Source organism: Serinus canaria, chromosome 12, assembly GCF_022539315.1.
Source record: "Serinus canaria isolate serCan28SL12 chromosome 12, serCan2020, whole genome shotgun sequence".
Taxonomy (NCBI): Eukaryota; Metazoa; Chordata; class Aves; order Passeriformes; family Fringillidae; genus Serinus; species Serinus canaria.
Window position 1 is genome coordinate 11,981,051 of NC_066326.1, and position 19,281 is coordinate 12,000,331.

Genomic DNA, 19,281 nt, shown 5'->3' on the forward strand with positions numbered 1-19,281 from the left:
AATCCCATTTGGAATTCATGCAAGCACTAAAGCTTGAATTGAATTTTACAAAATCTACTTTTTTTTTTAATGCATATTCAAGTAAGAACTCAATCAATATTGAGACTAGCATTTCATGCACTCAATCTTCAAAAATGGTTTCCATTAAAACTTTTTAGCTACAACAGTATTTGGAGTAGAATTCAGCAAACAATTTCCCTCCCCTTTATTGAATTTCCCTTCAGATGCGTATTCAATAAAACTCAAACTGCTGGCTTAACACAGAACATGCACTGAGTAACAGAACAAGCATGCTTCAAAAACAGTTAAATAATCCAGAAGTCTAACCTTTCAAAAGCTTTGTTTCTTCCACTTTGGTTAGATGTCCTTCATCTATGATCTTGTCTGCCAAACAAAATAAGTGTTACTTTCCAAGCTCAAATTTTCCCTGCACGCATCTACGTAGAGTACATTCCATGACCAAATTAAAAGCTGATAATATTACTTCCTACTCAGCCTTGAACAAAAACTTTATTCTGGCAAGGAATAATGAAACAGAGAACACAAGTCTACCAGAACTTTGTGATACAGTGCATAATTATTCCTCCTTATTAACTTACATAATGCTGCAGTTCACTAATGAGAATTTAGAAAAATTATTTAATGTACTTTAAATTAAAAAAAAAAAATCTAATCGGAAGCAACAAATAATTAGGACATTTCTCAGGTTTAGTTATCAAAAGAGGAATTTGAAGAGCTGGTTGCATGAAACAGACATCCACCCAACACAGCCAAAATCCAGAAATGCACCACAGTAAAACAGCAATAGAGAAGTCCCCCCACACCACAACGGCTTTTAACAGTGCCTGTGAAATGTACACAGAAACAGCCTTTCTTTGTTTAAACCTTTCAAGAGAAAGGAATAAAACTAAACCTTAAAACTGCACAAAACTCCAAAAAAACTAGGAAGGCATTGCATTCAGGTTAATAAAAAAATTGAGTTTTTATTCAAAATCTACTTTAGGGAAGTCTACTCGTATGTGAGGTGCACAAAAATCTCAGAAGTGGAATTTGAGGCTAGATTGCTGTCCTAACTCATGCTAGGATATGAAGGTAAACAAGAACACCAAGGGAAGAACAGGACTCGATTAATGAAGGACACTAAAAAAAAAAACCAAACTGTTGAATGATTCATTTCTTTTTGCAGATGAGGTTTCATTATTTCTAATTCCTTAAGAAGCAATACAAACACAGAAGTATTGAGGATCCCATCTTAGAGATCACATCCTTGATTTCTGTGCAGCAGATTTTACAGTTTAGTCCATGTTGAAAGCCATTAGTGCCTGAAATATCAGGCTTGAGAAGCTGCCTCTGCCTCCCCTCTGTGGTCTCCCTGTCAGATCCCTGATAACCAGGCAGGGAATGCAGTTTGCTGGATACCCCAAGTGCTGTCAACAGGAAACAGACACAGAGAAGGCTGAATGAACAGCACAAACAGGGGAGCTCAGACTAAAGAAGCTGGATGACAGTAAATCCTCTTCAAATTAGAAGCAAAATACAAAACCCAAAAAACTTCACTTTAAGCTTTTTCATCTTCAAGTATCTCTGAAGATTAACTTGTCCCTCTTCTCCTCTGATGGAATGTTGCTGCAACTACGACAATCTAAGGAGAGATGCAGGAGAAGATCTGGGAGGAGAGATCTTGTACAAACCTAGATGGTAGACAAACTTTCAGACAAAAAGCCCCAAAGTCTGAAGAAAGGTTTTCACGGCCAAAAAAGTTGTCCTGTACTCTGCCCTCTCCCACACAGACAGATAGGGCAGTGAAAAAGAGATGTTCCCTCCACCTACTTTTATCTATAAATATTATTCTGCATTAATGTAACATTTTACTAACATTGCTTCAGAAACACATGGAACAGCACACTGGATTTTCAGGACCGGCTTTAGGTCTCAAACAACTGTAGGACATCACTCATCATCCAAGTTCAGAACAGCCTCAAGTTCCTCAGAGCTGGTGAGAATGACTGCCTAGACTAAGGAAAGCACTGTGGAGGGAATCAGATTACTGGCAGCCACAAGTCAGGAGTTCAAATGATACCATGAGTCCTCTTCCATTTTAAAATAAAATAAATCTAAAGAAAAGTCTTCATATACTATTTCCAGTTTCATAGATTATTCCAGTACTCAGCTGTGGTTGGAAGAGGGGTGGAAGGGAAGGCAGAAAGGAAAAAAACTGAGGAATTCTCCCTGTAGATCTGAATAAAACAGCTGAGCACAAAACCAAGCAGCTTTCAACTGCTTGAGCTGAAGGGGTAACACCTCAACCATGCTAGACTGCTAGCTTAAAATAGGCTTCTATAATCAGCTTACAGAAGAAAATTTAGCATTATGAATTGATGCACCTTTTAGCTTTCACCATTCAGTAACTGTTAAACCCTGAATAACTGCAACACAAAACAGAAACGACCCTTCTTGACACAATGTTTTCCAAACTCCAACTCCAATTTTGACCATTTGTACAAAAGGTACATCCTTGGCACTGTTTCTGCAGCCAAGACCTCGAGCAGGAGCCCACAAGGCTCTGCCCAGCCTGCCCCAAAGCTGGCCCAGCCAGTGTTTTGCACTTGGTGACTGACACCTCTCCTGACTTTCAGAACAAGTGAACATTCTCTGTGTTTCAAGAATGCTACCATTAATACATGGCATAAGCCAACAAAAAATAGATCAATTCAGCATGCTGGTATTTAGATAATAGAGATAGTTAAAATTCATTCAATCCACCCGAAAACCACTATTAATAAATCTGCAAAAATCAGTTTGGTGAAAAGAAGGAAGTTGACTTGCATTTAAAATCAAATGCAAAAATGACAAAGTGTGGGGGGGGGAAAGGACACAAATAAAGAAGCGTTAGACTGGAAAGAAAGACAGGAAGTTAGCAGGGCCAGAAATCTCACTTTGGTCTATACATCATCACATTTTTGCCAATAATGCATATCATGTACTGATCAAAAAGAAGCACCATGACTTCTGCTCTTCATATCACTGATTTTGACCAGTGGTTATCAAAAAAAAAAAAAAAAAAAAAAAAAAGCTATGGAATGAGCAACAAGTGAACTGGATGTAATGATCAGAAAGTAAGAGACTTCCCAGATCATTCAGAGCCAGATTTCATAACACTCCACAGATGTTAGAGGTCAGGACACGTTACTGGATGGTATTGTGAGTGCATTGTGCTTAAAAAATAAAAATAATTACATAATACCTTTAAAAATCTACAGAAGCTGGATTTTACAAACCAGCTGGTTTCTGGGATTTTTAGTATATCATTATTGTTTAAGTAAGAAACCTGCTCCCCTCTCAGTACTTAAGCCTCTGGGCAAAACCCCAACATGCTACCACATGATGAGCTACATATTCCTGCTCTGTATTGCCAGTCTGTATGATATTGTTCTACACCATTTGCTGTATGGCTTAAAACTCGATTTCCTGACAGTCTCTGGAACTGATTTTTTGCCCCAGGAGTCCCCAACTCTTGATGCTACAAAGAGCAAAGAACAGGAGTAGGACTGAAGGGCAGCATTTACATTCAGAAGGCAAAGAACAGATCCTACAGTTTGCAGTTTTTAACCTCATGATATTGTGAGGCCTGATGAAACATATTTGAATGTGGAAAAGGCAAACTTTCAGTCCAAGAAGAAACAGAAGAGTCAATGACTTGGAATTTTTCTTGATGGAAGAGTAAAAACTTAGACTGTCATTAAAAAATGCAAAATACTGAACTCTTTTGAACCCCATTCATTCCTTTAAAAATGAAGCAGTCAAGGCCTTGCAGTGTTTTCACTGTAGCTTTCAAAGTCTTGAGAAAGGGTAAGCATAAAACCACTGATGTTAATTTTACTCTTATTAGTACTTCTTTAACATCTTGGAATATTTTACTAGATACTGTTGATCACTTTTCCTTCTCAATAGTGACAGGACTGGTCATGTTTAGTTTGCAGAAGTGATACTAACCTAAGTTTGGCCAAAATAAGTTAAGCTAACATCCAAACAATGAAAACAGGCAACCAATTTGTATTTGAATATTACACAGGGTGCTCTTCATGTTCTAGACAAGAAAAATGTTTACTCAAGCATTTAACTTCATTTCTATCTACTGAAAAAAGAAGATTTATACAAGATCTTAGCAATATTTAGACTGATTTTAAACTGCAGCCTTACAGAAGACAGCTACCAGTCATTAATTTTTTAAAAATGTTTTTCTTATACAAACATTAGCAGTATTAAGTCATTTGGCTTATGGCACTGTAATCTGGATCACAAGCAGTAAAATCAAACAAGTCTGCTGTCCTTCCTCATGAAAGTTTGAGAGGAAAGACTCCAATGGCCATAATGTCATAAATGATCCTGCTTCTAAATGTTTCCCTGCTCAATTTCAGGTACATAATTTCTATAAACTCTGAAGCAAAAAATCCCAGGTTTTCTTGAAGTTTAATAACACTTGGTCTTCTCTTCATTCTAATGACACTTTTCTTTCAGTAGGCAAAAAGTATAAATATCTTCAGTTTTTCTTTAATTATAGATGTGCAGACAGTGTTGTTTCATTACTCATTTTCAAAAGCATTTGCTTTGAAAAACACGTTTCACATTCCAGAACAACACATCTTTCTAAAGACTGGTATGCAATTTTCTGTTTTTCTTAAAACAATCTCTTGTATTTCCACATACAAACTATGGACTTGTTTTCCCCTCTGTTCTTTTGTTACAACTAATCTGGAGAATGTGTAAGGCTTTAAATGATCAGATAAATTACAGGTATGTGAAAAGGCACCTCATTCTCTGTCCTTTGCTGACTGTGATGTTTGCTTAAACTGACAGGTTTCAACTTAATTTGTAACAGGTGAAAAATTACACTCAGGTTTAAACACCATGTGGCAAGATCACCACCCTTTTGTTGGTCAGGGCACAATGATAGTGAACTGAGAAGTGACCATCACTTTGCAAGAGCAAAGACATCCTATTACACCTGCTTAATACCACAATTCTGTGCTTAGAAAATTTCTGCTACTACAGAAATATTAAGTAGCAGTGACAAATTCTGGTTTCATCCACCTTTTCTGTGTTTTCTGTTGTTTTTAAAGCAAATGTGAACACTCTTGTACTCACTCTGACATTCTATGAACTGATGAATAAAAGTGCAGTCCCCTCCACTCTTTGAAAGAAAGTGCTCTAGTAGAGAAAGAAACACTTCAGTTTACATCTTCTTATCATTTTCAAATTGATGCAACAAAAAATTTGAAAGGCATATTAACAATATTTGTCAGTGTATTCACAATGGATTTTTAAATCAAATCTGAGTTAATATGCAAACAGACAAGACATGAAATTGAAATGATGTCTGAATGATACTTGGAAATAGATTACTCTTTTAAACTGATCAGAAGAAAGAAGTACTTTAGCTGCATTTTCAAAACAAACATGTTTTTAACCTATACTCATCAGCATTGTTATTAGCTTTAAAAGGGTATTGTAAAAGTTTTCCATTAAACAGTTTCACTTTGAAAAGACAGTTCTGCAGCAGAGTTCCCAAAACTGGGCTCTGTTCCCAGGTTTACTCAAGTCCTTGCTCAGCTCCCAACTCCATCAGAATCCTGCATCTCTTCAAGGTGCAAACACTTCCTTTCTGAAGAACCTCAAAAATCCTTTGGCCAAGAGTCCAGCTGGGGGAAAAGGCTGGCACTAGTACAAACCTGCAGAATGTGCTATATTCTAACCAAACTGCTCAATCATTAGCTCTGATATCAGAAGTTCAACTGCTAAGTTTTACTGTATCTCAAAATTACTCTAAAAAATGAACTTTTTTTAACCCACAAGGACAGAGCTTTTAAAAAACAGCACAATGGCTGTAAAATTTATTTTCCACATTTAAACTTCCTTTTTTTCTTCCTTTTCATTTTTACCTGGTCCTCTAAGTGACTGTATGCAAATTTCTCTCATCTTCTTCATACAATATCTGGCTCACAAAATTTAAAAATGAAAGCCAGGTGTGGTGCAACACTGAGAAAAATACCACTTTTGGAAACAATTTAGTTCTACACAACTTTTATCAGGGGCTTGTTGTACCAACAAGCTCCTCTTTTCTGCATATCCAATGAGAGAAAATGAATGCTTAACCATCATCCTCTGATCCACTTTTTTAATTAAATGCCTCTGGAAAGGCTTTAGTTCTTCTAGTTCTTAGTTCCTCCACTTTGAATACAGCTCTTGAATGCTACAGCCACAGAAAAAAGTCATGTAAACCATTATTCTTGTCATGGCCAGGTAGTGTGCCTGTGCACACACTTTGAGAGAAAGAGAGACAAAACAATTTTTTAAAAGCTTACTGATTTTACATGGGTTTTACAGTTTTCCTCTTTCATGCCCAAAGTTGCTCAATCTGTATTATAAACCCAAAATTCTTAGCTCTTTAAAATAATGCAGAACTACATGGCAAAAAAACCCCAAAAAACAAAAAAAAAAAACCAACAAAAAAACCCCAAAAAACCAACCAACAAAAACCAAAACGAATAAGCAAAATCCCCGAAAAACAACCAAAAAACCCCAAACCAAAACAACCCCAAACAAAACCCCCCAACCCACCCCAAAAAAAACCAACCAACCAAACATAAAAAAAAAAAAAAACAACAAAACCACCAAAACAAAACCCCAAATAAACCAGCAGTAACTGCTTCCTGCTGCTTTTAAGAGAACAAAATCCAAAATCTGACAGAGTCAATAACTGCCCATCTGTCATACAAGGGCTACATAAGGGGCTGGAAGATGCAAAAGGCACAGACTGTCATGAAGAGAACACAGGGCAGCAAGCTGTAAAATGCCAGAGAAATGGGGATGATCAGGTATGGCAGAGATGCAGAAAAATGAACAACTGACAGAAAAATCAAAAGCTGCACTAAAACACAGAATAATGAAAGAGCATGGTACGTGTATGACAAAAAAGGTGATAGATTGTATAAACACACAGAAAGAGAACTTGAATGAGCAGTTATATATTGTCTGTACTCAAAGAAAAATAACCTGGCCAAAAGCTTCCTAAAACTTCCAGGTTTAAATACAAGTTCCACTGTTACTCGTAGGATGGAGGAATCTATCTTGTCATGCATCAATTCAGATGACACTGACTCTGGTACAACCCAAAATAAGTCCAAAAGGGATTGCTTTTCTACCTTTGACCAAAAAAGTGAGTTTCAGTGATACAATTTTTATTATAATCACACAATGATTTTTAAATGGGCAATTTTAAAATTTGGACTCATAAAAGGTATCAGTATTTAAAAATCTCAAATGACACTCCTACCAACAATTTTAAAACAAACAGTGTTTATTTTAAAAATATCAAACCTAGTATCATGTTATAAATCACTCCTCTGTAAAATAATTGATATTTGAAGTTAGAGCACAAAAGTTTTTACAAAATGTGTCAAATTAGCTCTAGTTTTAAAAAAGAGAAAAGCAGATCTATTTCTTAAACATTCTATCCAATTTTAAGCTATTACCAACCTAAAATTAGGCATTAGCAAGAAGGATGAATCTATATAAAAATAAAATCTCATGGCAGTGTAGAGAAGTGGGAAGAAATATTGCATGTCCTGCTTGCTAAACTCAGGATGCACCAGAGCTAAGTGCCCAAAATGCTGAGACACTCAGGAGCAACCAGTACTCTGAGCTCTGGGGGAGCCTTTGGTGCAGCTCCTGTAGGTGTTTAAGAGATCTCTCCTCCTGCTCCCATAAGGAGGTTATGTCATGATTAACTTTTGATTTTGCTATTGGTCTCCCTAGTTAAGAACCTCATAATTTACAAATATGCATATGGAGCTTTAAAATCCTGTTTCAAAAATATAAAGACAGGAATTCCTAAACACTGTGAATATTGGTTAAAACCCTGAGTTCTCTATATATGTCCCTGAACCTTCAAACCAATGCTACTACCATCCCTCAGACTGTAGAAGCAAGCTACATCAAGGAAAAAATTTAAATTGACATAAGAGGACAAATATATCTCAGCCAATTAAACAATGTGGAATCATAATTGGAATACTTTTTGCTATTTGTGATATTGGACAATTTCACTCAAAAAACTTTGTGTATGTTAAGACACATGAACTAAAATATTTGGCTGTAACTGGCCTTTAAAAAACCCTATCACTTAGTTCAATCTGTATTAATTCCTGTTTCACATAAAGATACTTCTGAGGTTTTTAAAAGTTAGTTTTCATTGTTTATAAATTTTATATACTCACATTTTTTATATTAAAGTTATGAAAAAATGGGTTTTGCTGACTTTAATTATCATACCTAACTTTACCAGAAAAACACTGTATGTCTATGTGTTGCAAGGCAAACTTAAAAGGAAAAACATCCAATCAGTTCTCCATTTTCTTTTGTCACAACCCTGACAACATTCAGTCAGTAGAGTCCTACTGATTGCAGTGACAGCACATCACAAATTAGAAAAAACCAAACCAACAAAAAGAGACAGCATCCAAGTGGTTTTGTTGTATTTTACAGAACTTTCTAAAAACACTGTGACTGGAAGTACACAAAAAAAAAAAAAAAAACAAAAAACCAAAAAGCTGGTCAGGAGTGGACAAATTCATTTGTGAAGAGAAAAAAATCCAAGCAAAATTTGAGAGAACATTTTGAATTGGTTCATTTTCAAACATAGCCATAAGACAAAAGGTAGCCCTCAGATACACTACCTTTCTCTGTGCTCCCATTAATTTTAGGTATGAAGTCGTCAACTTGTATGCCTAGGATTAAGAAAGGGCATTATTTTGGGGATCAAGAAAAACGTTTTGGGCTTTGTTTCTTTATAAACACAGCATTTTGCAATGTACCTGGCTTTTCATACCACCTCTTCACAAGTACCTAATCACACAAACCAGGCAATTCGATGTGTTTCCTGCTAGACACGATGCTGCTGTTTGTTCAAACGTTTAAGAGGTTATTAACGACAAAGAATGACTGCCTAGTACACACATACACGTGTGTCTAGATGGATATGAAATATGTTATAAAACGTGTTATACAATGTGGTTTAATCTAACGGCCCGAAGGCCCCGCCAAGCCCGGCCCGGAGCGAACACCCGCAGCAGCAGCGCCCTCTGCCGGCCCTGCCCCGACACGGACCCAGCAGAGCTCCCTCCCTGCCGGGGAACCGGGACTCGGAACTCTTCCGCCAGACACCGAGACCACGAGATCACCGTAACAAAGGTAACGGAACAGTAAACGCGGAAACCAGCTTGAAACAAGAAATTGATCACACCTACCTAAGCTGTTGTGTTCTTTAAGAGTTTTCTCTTGCAGGTGTTCTAACCGTACTGTAAACAGAAGTCCAAGAAAAAGGTATTTCACAGATTAAAAGCAAAAGAAATAATCAAAGTTCTTTCCCCGCTATTGACTAACCTTGTAAAGCAGTCAGCCGCTCATTGGTGAAGTCATTATCAGCCTGCAAAGCTTCTATTTTTGCTTGAAGCTCTTGCTCTCTTTCTTCCATTTCATCTATTTTATGCTGCAATTCCTTTTTCTCAGCCAGTCCTTTCTGTTGGATTTCTTCTTGTCTTCCTTCTGCTACCTGCTCCAAAAGATTTTTTTTAAATCCAAAAAATCAAAATTAACATGTGGATAAATAGATCTTCTTGGTTTTTATGTAACTAAATGTACACAAATGACTTTCTTAGCTAATCAGATTTAAAAAATGAAAAAAAAAGAAAATCTATTACTTTTATACAAATTTCACTACAAGTAGACTGAGAAAATCTCAAAATATCTGAAGCAACTTTTTGACTGAGGAACATAAATTTAACAGCAACAGTAAAGGGGCTTAGAACTAAGAAATGCCCAAAGTCTCCAGCAGCTCAAGTCAATCAAAACCCAAGAACCCTTCTGAAATTGAATTTACACTGCATAGATCACCTTGATTGCAACCCATATCTTTTTCCTTGCTGAATCTCAAGAACACAAGTTTTAAACTGTCTCCTCCCTCAAAACAAGGTAATAAATTTCAGGTTTGATCCTTCTGGGTATACTCATCATCAGCGATCAACCCATTTCTGGGAAACCAACTGCCTTAAGAGCAGCAATTTAATGTTTTAATATGGAAAGAAAAATTTCTCTGAGGTCCTGAACTAGGAACCTGGCTTTCAATTCCAGTATTTATCCAAGACAAATGCAGCAACTGTCTCAGGTCTCCAGAGACAACACCATTACCTTCCTCTTCCACAACTCCTACTTATCTAGATTGGAGAGTCTTGGAGAACAAGCTTTACCATAAAGTGATTATTCTGTTCTCCAGCACAAAGGACCTTAAATATTAATTTACTTCATTCATAGACTTAGATATTTAGTTTCATATCAAACTTGATGGCAAGATGAGCCACATTACAATATGGTGGACTAGCTATGTGTGTTGTAACTGCACAAAGAGGCAACATGAAATGCAAATTTATTTCTAATTCTAGTTTTTATTCCTCTTACCTTTCAGATGTTTAGCTTGAAAATTTTTAGTCCAAATAAAAGCAGTTGGATATAAAGTTTTATACTACATATAATTTTATACTATAATATATTTCAGTCCCAAAAAATATGGTAACTTTCCAAGTGAATGAAGAGGGAAGCTTTTTAGGAAGTTACTTAACTGATGCCAGTTTCAATTACACTAAAACTGATCCTAGAGAAAATGTAGATGATGTACATCTTTCTATTGCTAACTGTTGTTTAACAAGTTTCTTAACTTTTTTGTTAGCTACATTAGAAATTAAACTCTATTTATTTATTCCATTTATCACATTTATTCTATCCTAAGTCAGATGAAATTCTGTCATTACCTTTAGCTTGTCAGAAAGATCTTTAATTTCATTTACAGCTCCATTGTACTTATTAGCTAATTCCCTTAATTCTTCCTGAGTCCGCTCATTCATTTCTTTCAGGTGTGTACATTCATCTTCTGTATTACTTAAACTCCGCTGTAAGACAGAATGATTATGCAATAAATAATAACAAAAGACAGACAATGAACTACCAAACACTGCAGATAATCTATTTTTTCCAAGCAGTATATATGTACAGGATGCCAACTAGTTTTATGAAACTTCTTGACCAAGGGAATATAGCAAATAATGATAAAGAAAAAGGAAATAAAAGAAAAGAGGATAATGTGAGCTATTACAGGGCAGAAAATCTTACTGCAAAAGAGTGTCTAACTCTTTTAAAAGCTCATTGTAAAGCTCCTTTAAGCACACTTTGTCCTGTGGTGAAGTGTTTATTTCCATAAATGCTGCAGTTTAAACAAGGTCTTACAGCATTTTTTAATGCATGTATGTCACTTTCCCTGTGTATGTCCCACAGACAGTAACTTCTGTAAGGCAGCATCATGAATTTTGAAGGAGGGAGAAAAGGGAAGAGCAGAAAGAATAGGTTCTCATTAATGGTTTAACAATCTTAGTCCTGTCCAACAGGAGAAATAAACACTACTACTTAATATCCTGCAAGTGCAGAGTACAACAGATACTGATATAATACAGCAATAAAGCAAGGATCTACACAGCAGTAGTTACAACTATTTCAGCACTTCCAGAAGAACAGGCATGAAAATTCAGTACCTCCACTTCAGATAATTTTCTGACCACTTCAATTTTCTCCTGAAGGACCCGCCTCAGGGACTCTTTGGCTGTTGTCTCATAGTTGTGTTTGTCTTCCTGTAATGCTATAAGCTCTTTTCGTATACTGTCTTCTGTTTGATTCTGCACATACAAAATTATTCAAGAATAGAATAATTACTGTTTTGCTCATTAAATAAGTTAGACTGTGATAAAGCCTGTTCTATTAAAAAATGTTTAGCAATTTCTGATAGATGAGAAAATGTTCTGTACGAATCAGTGATCGAAGATTCTTGATCGATGATCTGTACATAACAAATGTACGTGACTGGGTATAAGTAAGTGACATTTGAAGTGTGTGTATAGCAACACACATTCAGTGGTCAGTGTTGATCCAGGAGAATTACTGCACTTTTTTTGGGCACTGCTAAGACAATGTCAAGCCTAGGAGAAATAGAACTGGACAAACAAGTCCCAGAGGAAAGACCTTAAACAGGACCTGCACAAAAAGTTTCTGTAATGTAGATAGTTGAGAGGAAATAGAAATAAAATAAAAATTAAAATCAAAGGCAGACATAGGTGGCCTAAACAATAATCAGGGCAGCACATACTTGTAATGCTGAATATCAGACAAGACATGGGCAATGAAAACAATAGCCATTTACTGAGATGCCTTGAAATACAGAGCAGATGTACAGTTTTTGTGCTATTCAGATGATCAAAGTTGCATAGGCTCATTTTGGAAAGCTTATGTTTGCTTTCCTACAACTAGCTACTTCCAAAACACTTGAAAAGAGCTGTCTTTCAGCATTCCTAATATTTGACCTCAAGTGAACTACTTACCTTTGAACAAGCTTGTAATTGATTTCCCATAACCTCTAGTCTTGATAGCAGCCTGTCTTCATCTATTAAAGCCTAGATGAAAAGAATTATCACCTTAGAATTATCCCATGCTTAATGTAGTGCCAGTAGAGTTCTGCTTTCAAGATCTGAATTTTGTTGGAGTACTTACTGCTAATAGTTATTTCAAAGGTACACAACCACTAAATTTATTAAACATTGTATTTTACACAGTTTTAGAGAATCATCATTAAGTTTTTATTATTTCTGCTGCTTTTTCCCTGCATTAGCAGCTAAAATTTATATGGCAGTGCACAGTTGAGTCCATAAGGAAAGGATCCTGCAGATACCTGCCAACTAGTATCTGAAGCCTCTTGTGTGACAGCAAGTAGTCGCTGAAGGGTTGCCAGCTTCTGTTCCAACATTTGTTCCCGATGTAAGGCTTCCTGTGAAGAGAGCAGGGCACCAGTCAGTTCAGCTAGAACAACTCAGAAAATCAAGCAACAGAAAAGATGCCAAAATACAACAAAAAAAATGTGAGTAGCAAACACTGTCAACTTGTTCAAAACCATAAACCCATTCTATTATTTCCATCCACAAATTTATTTGGATAGTTTAATTAGAAAATGCTGTCCTATAACCTCAGGTTCCTACACCATTCATTTTTCATGCTACATTGCACATGCTGAGGACACACTGTTATTCTTCCCAAGACTTAAAGATAAGTTACAAAACCGCAGACACCAAAGGACAGCTTGGCAGCTTCCATGCAATGAGCTGTTCATCCTCAAATGAGGTCACAAATGAGAAATGCCAAGCAAGAACTACTATTTCTGTTTGATTTTTGGTTTATGACAGGAAGACAGAAGAGCATCTTCGTTAACTCCAGGATATGGAGAGAGAACAGATTGGTGAGTGAATATGTATTTGGCTTCCAAAGAAAGAGCATCTGCATGAGCTCCTTCCTGCAATGTCAGCAAATACATATAAAGATAGTATCTATTTCAAAAGCCTTTATGTGAACAAATAAAAATTGTCATTATCAAACAAAACCAGGCAAAACAAGTCAGAAGAACTTATACACAGTTAAACCTGGAAAGAATTTCTCAGCAAAGAAATTTTCATTTTTTCCCCAGAAAGTTGATTTTATCATCCTTTCTAAAGAGTTTACTTTTATCTATCAGCACACAGTTTAACATGCTACCATTTTGCATTCTAACTCTTTTGTGCCACGACATCTTGGGAAAAGCACACCTATTAAACTGAGACAGAAGCAGGCACAGAAAGGCTGGTCATGCCAGCGAGGAAGAAGAGCTCCCAGCACTGTCCCTTCCTTTGTAGTTTCCAATAGATACAAGCCACAGCATAAGATTTGTGTTTTGAACAAAAATATTCAGCCAAATTAAATGCCCTTAAAAGAAAACTTACTTGTAGATACTGTGAAAGCTGAAACAATTCCTGAGAATACATACTGGGAGTGTTAGCAGCAACCTGAAAAAAAGACAAGTAAGAGTCAGAATGGTTTTGGATTTTCATTAAATAGAAGTAATGCAAAATTCACTTAAATCTAGTCACAAAGGCAAACTTCAGATTATCTAATAATAGCATTTTGCTTCATTTCTTGTTCTGTTATTATTTATGCTTTTTTTAACCACAGAACTTCCCAACTCGGGACTAAGGTCCCATTGTGTTTCTGCCCAAGTTCCTGAACCACTAAGACACTACTGAGTTTAAAGCTTTTGGTACAGTTGAGACTGAACTGACAATAAAGAAACAAGGGGCACAAAGGTGAAGCCATTCAACTCAATGAAAAACACAAATTGTGGGCTTTCAGCTCCATGTCATCACACATATTACAGCTGCATGCTTCTTGCTGACCCACGTGTTATAATCATTGTCTCCCTTCATAAGCATCTATTTCAGAATTAAGGAATACCTGTACTATCTTTGAATAATAACAAACTGCTCTTCACTTGGAGAAGTGGGGGGTTGTTCCATGGGTTTATTTCAGCCAACTTATTAACTAATTCTTGTAGGCTTCCTATGCTGAAATAATTTTTAACTGTTTTCCCAGTTAAACCTGCAGTCCCTCCTCAGAATTTCTACTCGTACCCTGGATTCAAGCCACACATATTGTTTTGAAATCTGAATTTAAACAGTTGTAAAACCAGCAGCCTGAGGAGTTTATAGACTAAGTTTCCACAGTTGCTTGCTATTTTGTTCTTCATGTATAAAACTCTGATTAGAACACATTTAAGTTAATCCTTCTTTTTAGAGACTAGAGAAATAATCAACTCCTGATCACCTTTCTCAAGGAAATATCTATTAGCAGCTTTTCTACAAGTCCCCCACATTACCAAAGCTCAGTTTAAGAGTTACACTTTACAATACTGACTGCATGACTCTACAGCGAGCAACTCTGGCTCTACAGGAGAGGCAGAGAGGTTTGGTCTCAGTCTTCCTTGGGAACAGGACAGCGCTTTCCAGACTGTGCAGCACAGCTCCTCCTCCATAAAAGATGTCATATAAAGAAAACAGACCTCATCCAAACACCAAACCATGTTCGAGCTACTCTTGGGTCCCACAGAACAGAAGTATTAAATTATGCAACACCTGTTAGTCTGTCAACCTGCACCTGAAAACTAACCATCTTAACATCCATGGTTTTGTTCCAAAGCCATGTTTCAGGTGCCACAATGTAAAAAGTCAACTTACCTTGAAATATACACTGTAATACTGCATTACTTCTCTACCTTAAATGTCACTCAAAACATTAAACTAGGTAAAAACAGTCAGTGGAAAAGATATCAAAATGTTACTGGACAGACTTCACTATTTCTTCATCTTTATAACAAGTCTGAAAATAGCATGTGTGTGAATAAGGCATGAACCAGCAAATTACTGAATTACCTTGTCAACAGGACTTGGTAATGGTGCATGGATAACACTGAAAAATAAAAAAAAAAGTGGACACAAAATACATAAATGTTGTACTTGGACATTTTCATCAAAACTAAAAATATAACAACATACATTTTTACTATTTCTTATTTGAACATGAAATTATATGGAAAATCTTCTATAGTAATTTACTTTTACTGATCTTCCCACAAGCAAGCCAAGATACCCTAAAACCTCACACAACTATTTCTGGATACTAATGATAAAAGGATATTTAAATAAGCAATAAACCCCACAAAATTGTTGCTAATGAAGGATGACTAAAATTATGACATTTGAGATTAGCACTCAGTGCACATAAAATGTTCAAGTTTTTGGTTTCTACTACTCTTGGAAGATTTCTCAAAAATGGGCATATACACAGAAAATGCTGTGAATATTCATCTGAGTTTCCATCAGCTTCACTTTAGTCGAGTTTATGTGCATCTAAAAGAGCCAAAAGAATAATCACTAATAAAGAACAAGGGCAGGAGAATTTGCTTATTTGCTTTATTTTTCTCTATATTCTTTTACTTCTAGTACCCATTTCACTAGAGTAAACTACAGTCAGAAAAGCCCAACTACCTAAGAATTTTTTCTTCTTTTAGAGAACTTCTTTATTCTTCAGAGTTGTCTTAATTACTAAAAACAACAAGCAAATGAGGTTTTTTTTCCTCATAATGCCTGCAAAAGAACCATGCACTCAGTTACTCGCTTTGCAGGATTACAGAAAAATCAACAGCTCCCAAGATGATTTTAAACATAATATCCATCAAATCCTCATCACACAGTAGCTGAACTTTGGTACATGTGAATACATATCCTTACTCTGATCGCAATCGAGCTTCCATTCCATCTGGAAGGAACAGTTTGATTGTGGAGACTATACATCCATGGGTAACTGAAAAGAAACAAATACTAAGTCTATTCATCCATGGGTAACTGAAAAGAAACAAACACTAAGTCATCATGATCCATTACTACTTCATTTTAAGTTCAGTGCTTAATGTTACAGTAACCAAGCAAACTGTCTTAAGAAACCCTGAGATGGGCAAAGAGGAGGAGGCATGAACACCTTCAAGCACCTGGGTCTGCCTTCTCAAACCTCCTCTGGACACAGGAAACTTCATCATTATAAACCTGAAGAGGTCATGCTGAGTACTCAGTCCTGGCTGTGGAGCAGTTCCAGTTCCAACTCTTCCACGTGCTGCAATACTGGAAACTTGTCTTTACTGTACTAAGTTAAAAAAGTGAATGTTTTGATCATAAATGAGTGAAGCAAAATGCATCTTACCTGCACCAGGTAACAAGAATGCAGAGGTATAAACAAAATAATGAGCTGCCTTTTGGACAAGATTCTGACAACCATATCCAGGGACTTAGAAGGTAATATGTCAAATTTGTGTCATCGACACTTACTTCAAAATCTGGAACTTGCCAAGCAATTATTATTTACAAAAAAGGATGGAAAAGGAAATGCAGAGGAAGTGTGCAGGAACCACTGAGAAGTACATCCTTTTGAACACTGTAAGCAGCATCATTCAAAACAACACATTTCTATTTTGGGGTACTTGCAGCGCACATCTACTGCATAGCCCTAGACAAGTGGCCTTTCATTTCAGAAAAGGTAAATTTGCTCCTTGAGGACTAAATTCAAGATTTGTTTAACTCGAGAAAGATCCTAAGGAATAAGAGGAGGAAATGCAATATTTGATTTTTACATCAAGTTCAAACCTTCTACGCGATGTTTTGAAAAATGTTACTGATATGATTTTCAATGTCTTTGCAAACAGTCAAATTATGTGTGTGTCTTGGTTGACTTTTTTTTCCCCTGTATGGTTCTATTAATTGGGAAGCAAAAATTATTTCCAGATACATGGAAAGATAGCTGCACATTGTTCCCAAACACTACCACAAGTGAGATACAAATGAGTATGTGGTCATCCTTCATGGACAACTATACCTCCAGCACCCACTAACACAGAAAAACAAATAGCTGCTCTCCTTTCTCCGTTATTATTATCAGCAAAACAGTTAATCTGGCTTTGGAAAAAAAAGGGCAATGGGCGTTTTAGGACACTGATAATACTCCAGGGAAATGAGACAGGTCTTTAAGGAAGCTACCTCAATAGAATCTAAATATAGAGGTGAAATGATCCAACCAAGACAAGTTGGTTTTAACCTTTACTTAGCTAATGCTTTGGAGACGTATTCTCATGGCCAGAGCATCTTGTTTTTTTTCAAGCTGACCTGGTAAAGTATTAAATTTACATGCCAGGGCAGAACAGATTAAACAGCAGGGTTTGGGGTCTTTATTTATAAATTGGATAAATCCAGTTTGCAAAAACATTTTAAAAATACATTAGCAATATTAGCTGTACCCTGTAATACACAGCTTTCATAATGCAGAATTCTTTCTTTTAGAGGAAATCAGTGATTTTAATAAGAAAACATTAGGATACCTGACATTAAATGGCAACAGACAGCTTTACCTTCGGGTCACATATCAGGTAGGTCTGCTTTAAGATTACATAATTCTGAAGTTTTTCTGTCAACAGCTAGACTGACAAAAATATCCTAAAATCTGCACGAGCTTTACTCGTGTCAAATTAAGATACAACAGGCATCTAGCAAAAGGTCTCAAATAGGCAGTGACTGGGAAAAGGTACCAAGCATTTTGACAAACTTATATAATTAAAATAGTAAGAAAGGAAACAATATCCAAACTCTAGATTCTGACCTTTAGCTATCAGTTCATTGCAATTGGAAAAACAAGGAGAAAGCCTGAGGTAAAGCAACACAGAAAATATGAATACAGTAATGACTGCACAGAAGAGCAGCAGCTTAAATTCAGGTCTACAGTATTTCATGTGAGGAATTGACAAGAAAAGGCAGTAAAGCAACGCCTGGTTTCCCAATGGAGCTGAGGCACCCCTCGTCCCCACGGTTCACCCCGCTCTCCATCCCACTCACCTCCGGGCGCTCCGCGGGGCCGCCGCTCCCGCCCGGCCCCGGCACAGCCGGCATTGCGCAGCGCCGCCGCCAGGGGGCGCCCCAGCGCTGGCCACCGCGCCCGCCGAGTCCGCCCCGCCCCGCGCGCGCCCTCCGGAGCGGGAACAGCGGCTCCACAGCCACGGCTCCTCCACAGCCACGGCTCCTCCACAGCCACGGCTCCTCCACAGCCACGGCTCCTCCATGGCATCGAACTGCCGCCCCACAGCCACAGCTCCTCCACGGCAGCGAACTGCCGCCCCACAGCCACGGCTCCTCCACAGCCACGGCTCCTCCACGGCATCGAACTGCAGCCCCACAGCCACGGCTCCTCCACAGCCACGGCTCCTCCACAGCATCGAGCTGTCGCCCCACAGCCACGGCTCCCTCCACAGCCACGGCTCCTCCACAGCATCAAACAGCTGCCCCACATCCACATCTCTCTCCACGGGGTAAAACCCTGCTCCTGCTCCATTTGCTGTTCCACACTTCAGTCACAAACTTCTTGGTCCCCTCCAAAACACGGAGCTGACCCACATTTCACAGCTCCAAAACCCCTGAGACCCGTCCTAAACCCCGACAGGTTCTGCTGCACTGTAGCACAACGGGACCATAGAAGCCATTTCTGTTTGTCTCAGTTTTTGCTTCCAAGAAAGAAAACTCCCCAATGATGTTTCTGTTTCTATTTTCACTCGTCAATGTGGTACCCAGCCCTGAGGAGCCCCCCACACCCCTCGTGGATCTGTGCACTGCCCTGCAGCACACACTGCTGTGGGGCTCCCCACTTACACGACCTCCCTCAAACATCCCATGACAGAACAGATGGATGAGAGTCAAACTTGACTAGAAAAATGTGAATAAACTGCATTTGAACTAT

General features: G+C 37.6%; 1 protein-coding gene across 37 annotated transcripts in view; it reads right to left on the reverse strand.

Annotated features, from left to right (window-relative positions):
- SLMAP (sarcolemma associated protein) overlaps positions 1 to 19,281 on the reverse strand; it is an 86,310-nt gene that overhangs the window by 32,066 nt on the left and 34,963 nt on the right. For 6 of the 37 annotated variants that reach the window (XM_050979543.1, XM_009091058.4, XM_050979544.1 and 3 more), the window contains exons 4-15: positions 16,242 to 16,314; positions 15,384 to 15,420; positions 13,902 to 13,964; positions 12,824 to 12,919; positions 12,477 to 12,548; positions 11,637 to 11,777; positions 10,863 to 11,000; positions 9,442 to 9,610; positions 9,306 to 9,356; positions 8,736 to 8,786; positions 5,146 to 5,208; positions 328 to 384 (exon numbers count right to left, since the gene is read on the reverse strand). In XM_050979543.1, coding sequence (XP_050835500.1) covers positions 328 to 384; positions 5,146 to 5,208; positions 8,736 to 8,786; positions 9,306 to 9,356; positions 9,442 to 9,610; positions 10,863 to 11,000; positions 11,637 to 11,777; positions 12,477 to 12,548; positions 12,824 to 12,919; positions 13,902 to 13,964; positions 15,384 to 15,420; positions 16,242 to 16,314 — 1,011 coding nt within the window. The remainder of the gene's footprint in view (positions 1 to 327; positions 385 to 5,145; positions 5,209 to 8,735; positions 8,787 to 9,305; positions 9,357 to 9,441; positions 9,611 to 10,862; positions 11,001 to 11,636; positions 11,778 to 12,476; positions 12,549 to 12,823; positions 12,920 to 13,901; positions 13,965 to 15,383; positions 15,421 to 16,241; positions 16,315 to 19,281) is intronic. The other 31 variants (XM_050979545.1, XM_050979547.1, XM_018915058.3 and 28 more) reach the window with 15 other exon arrangements.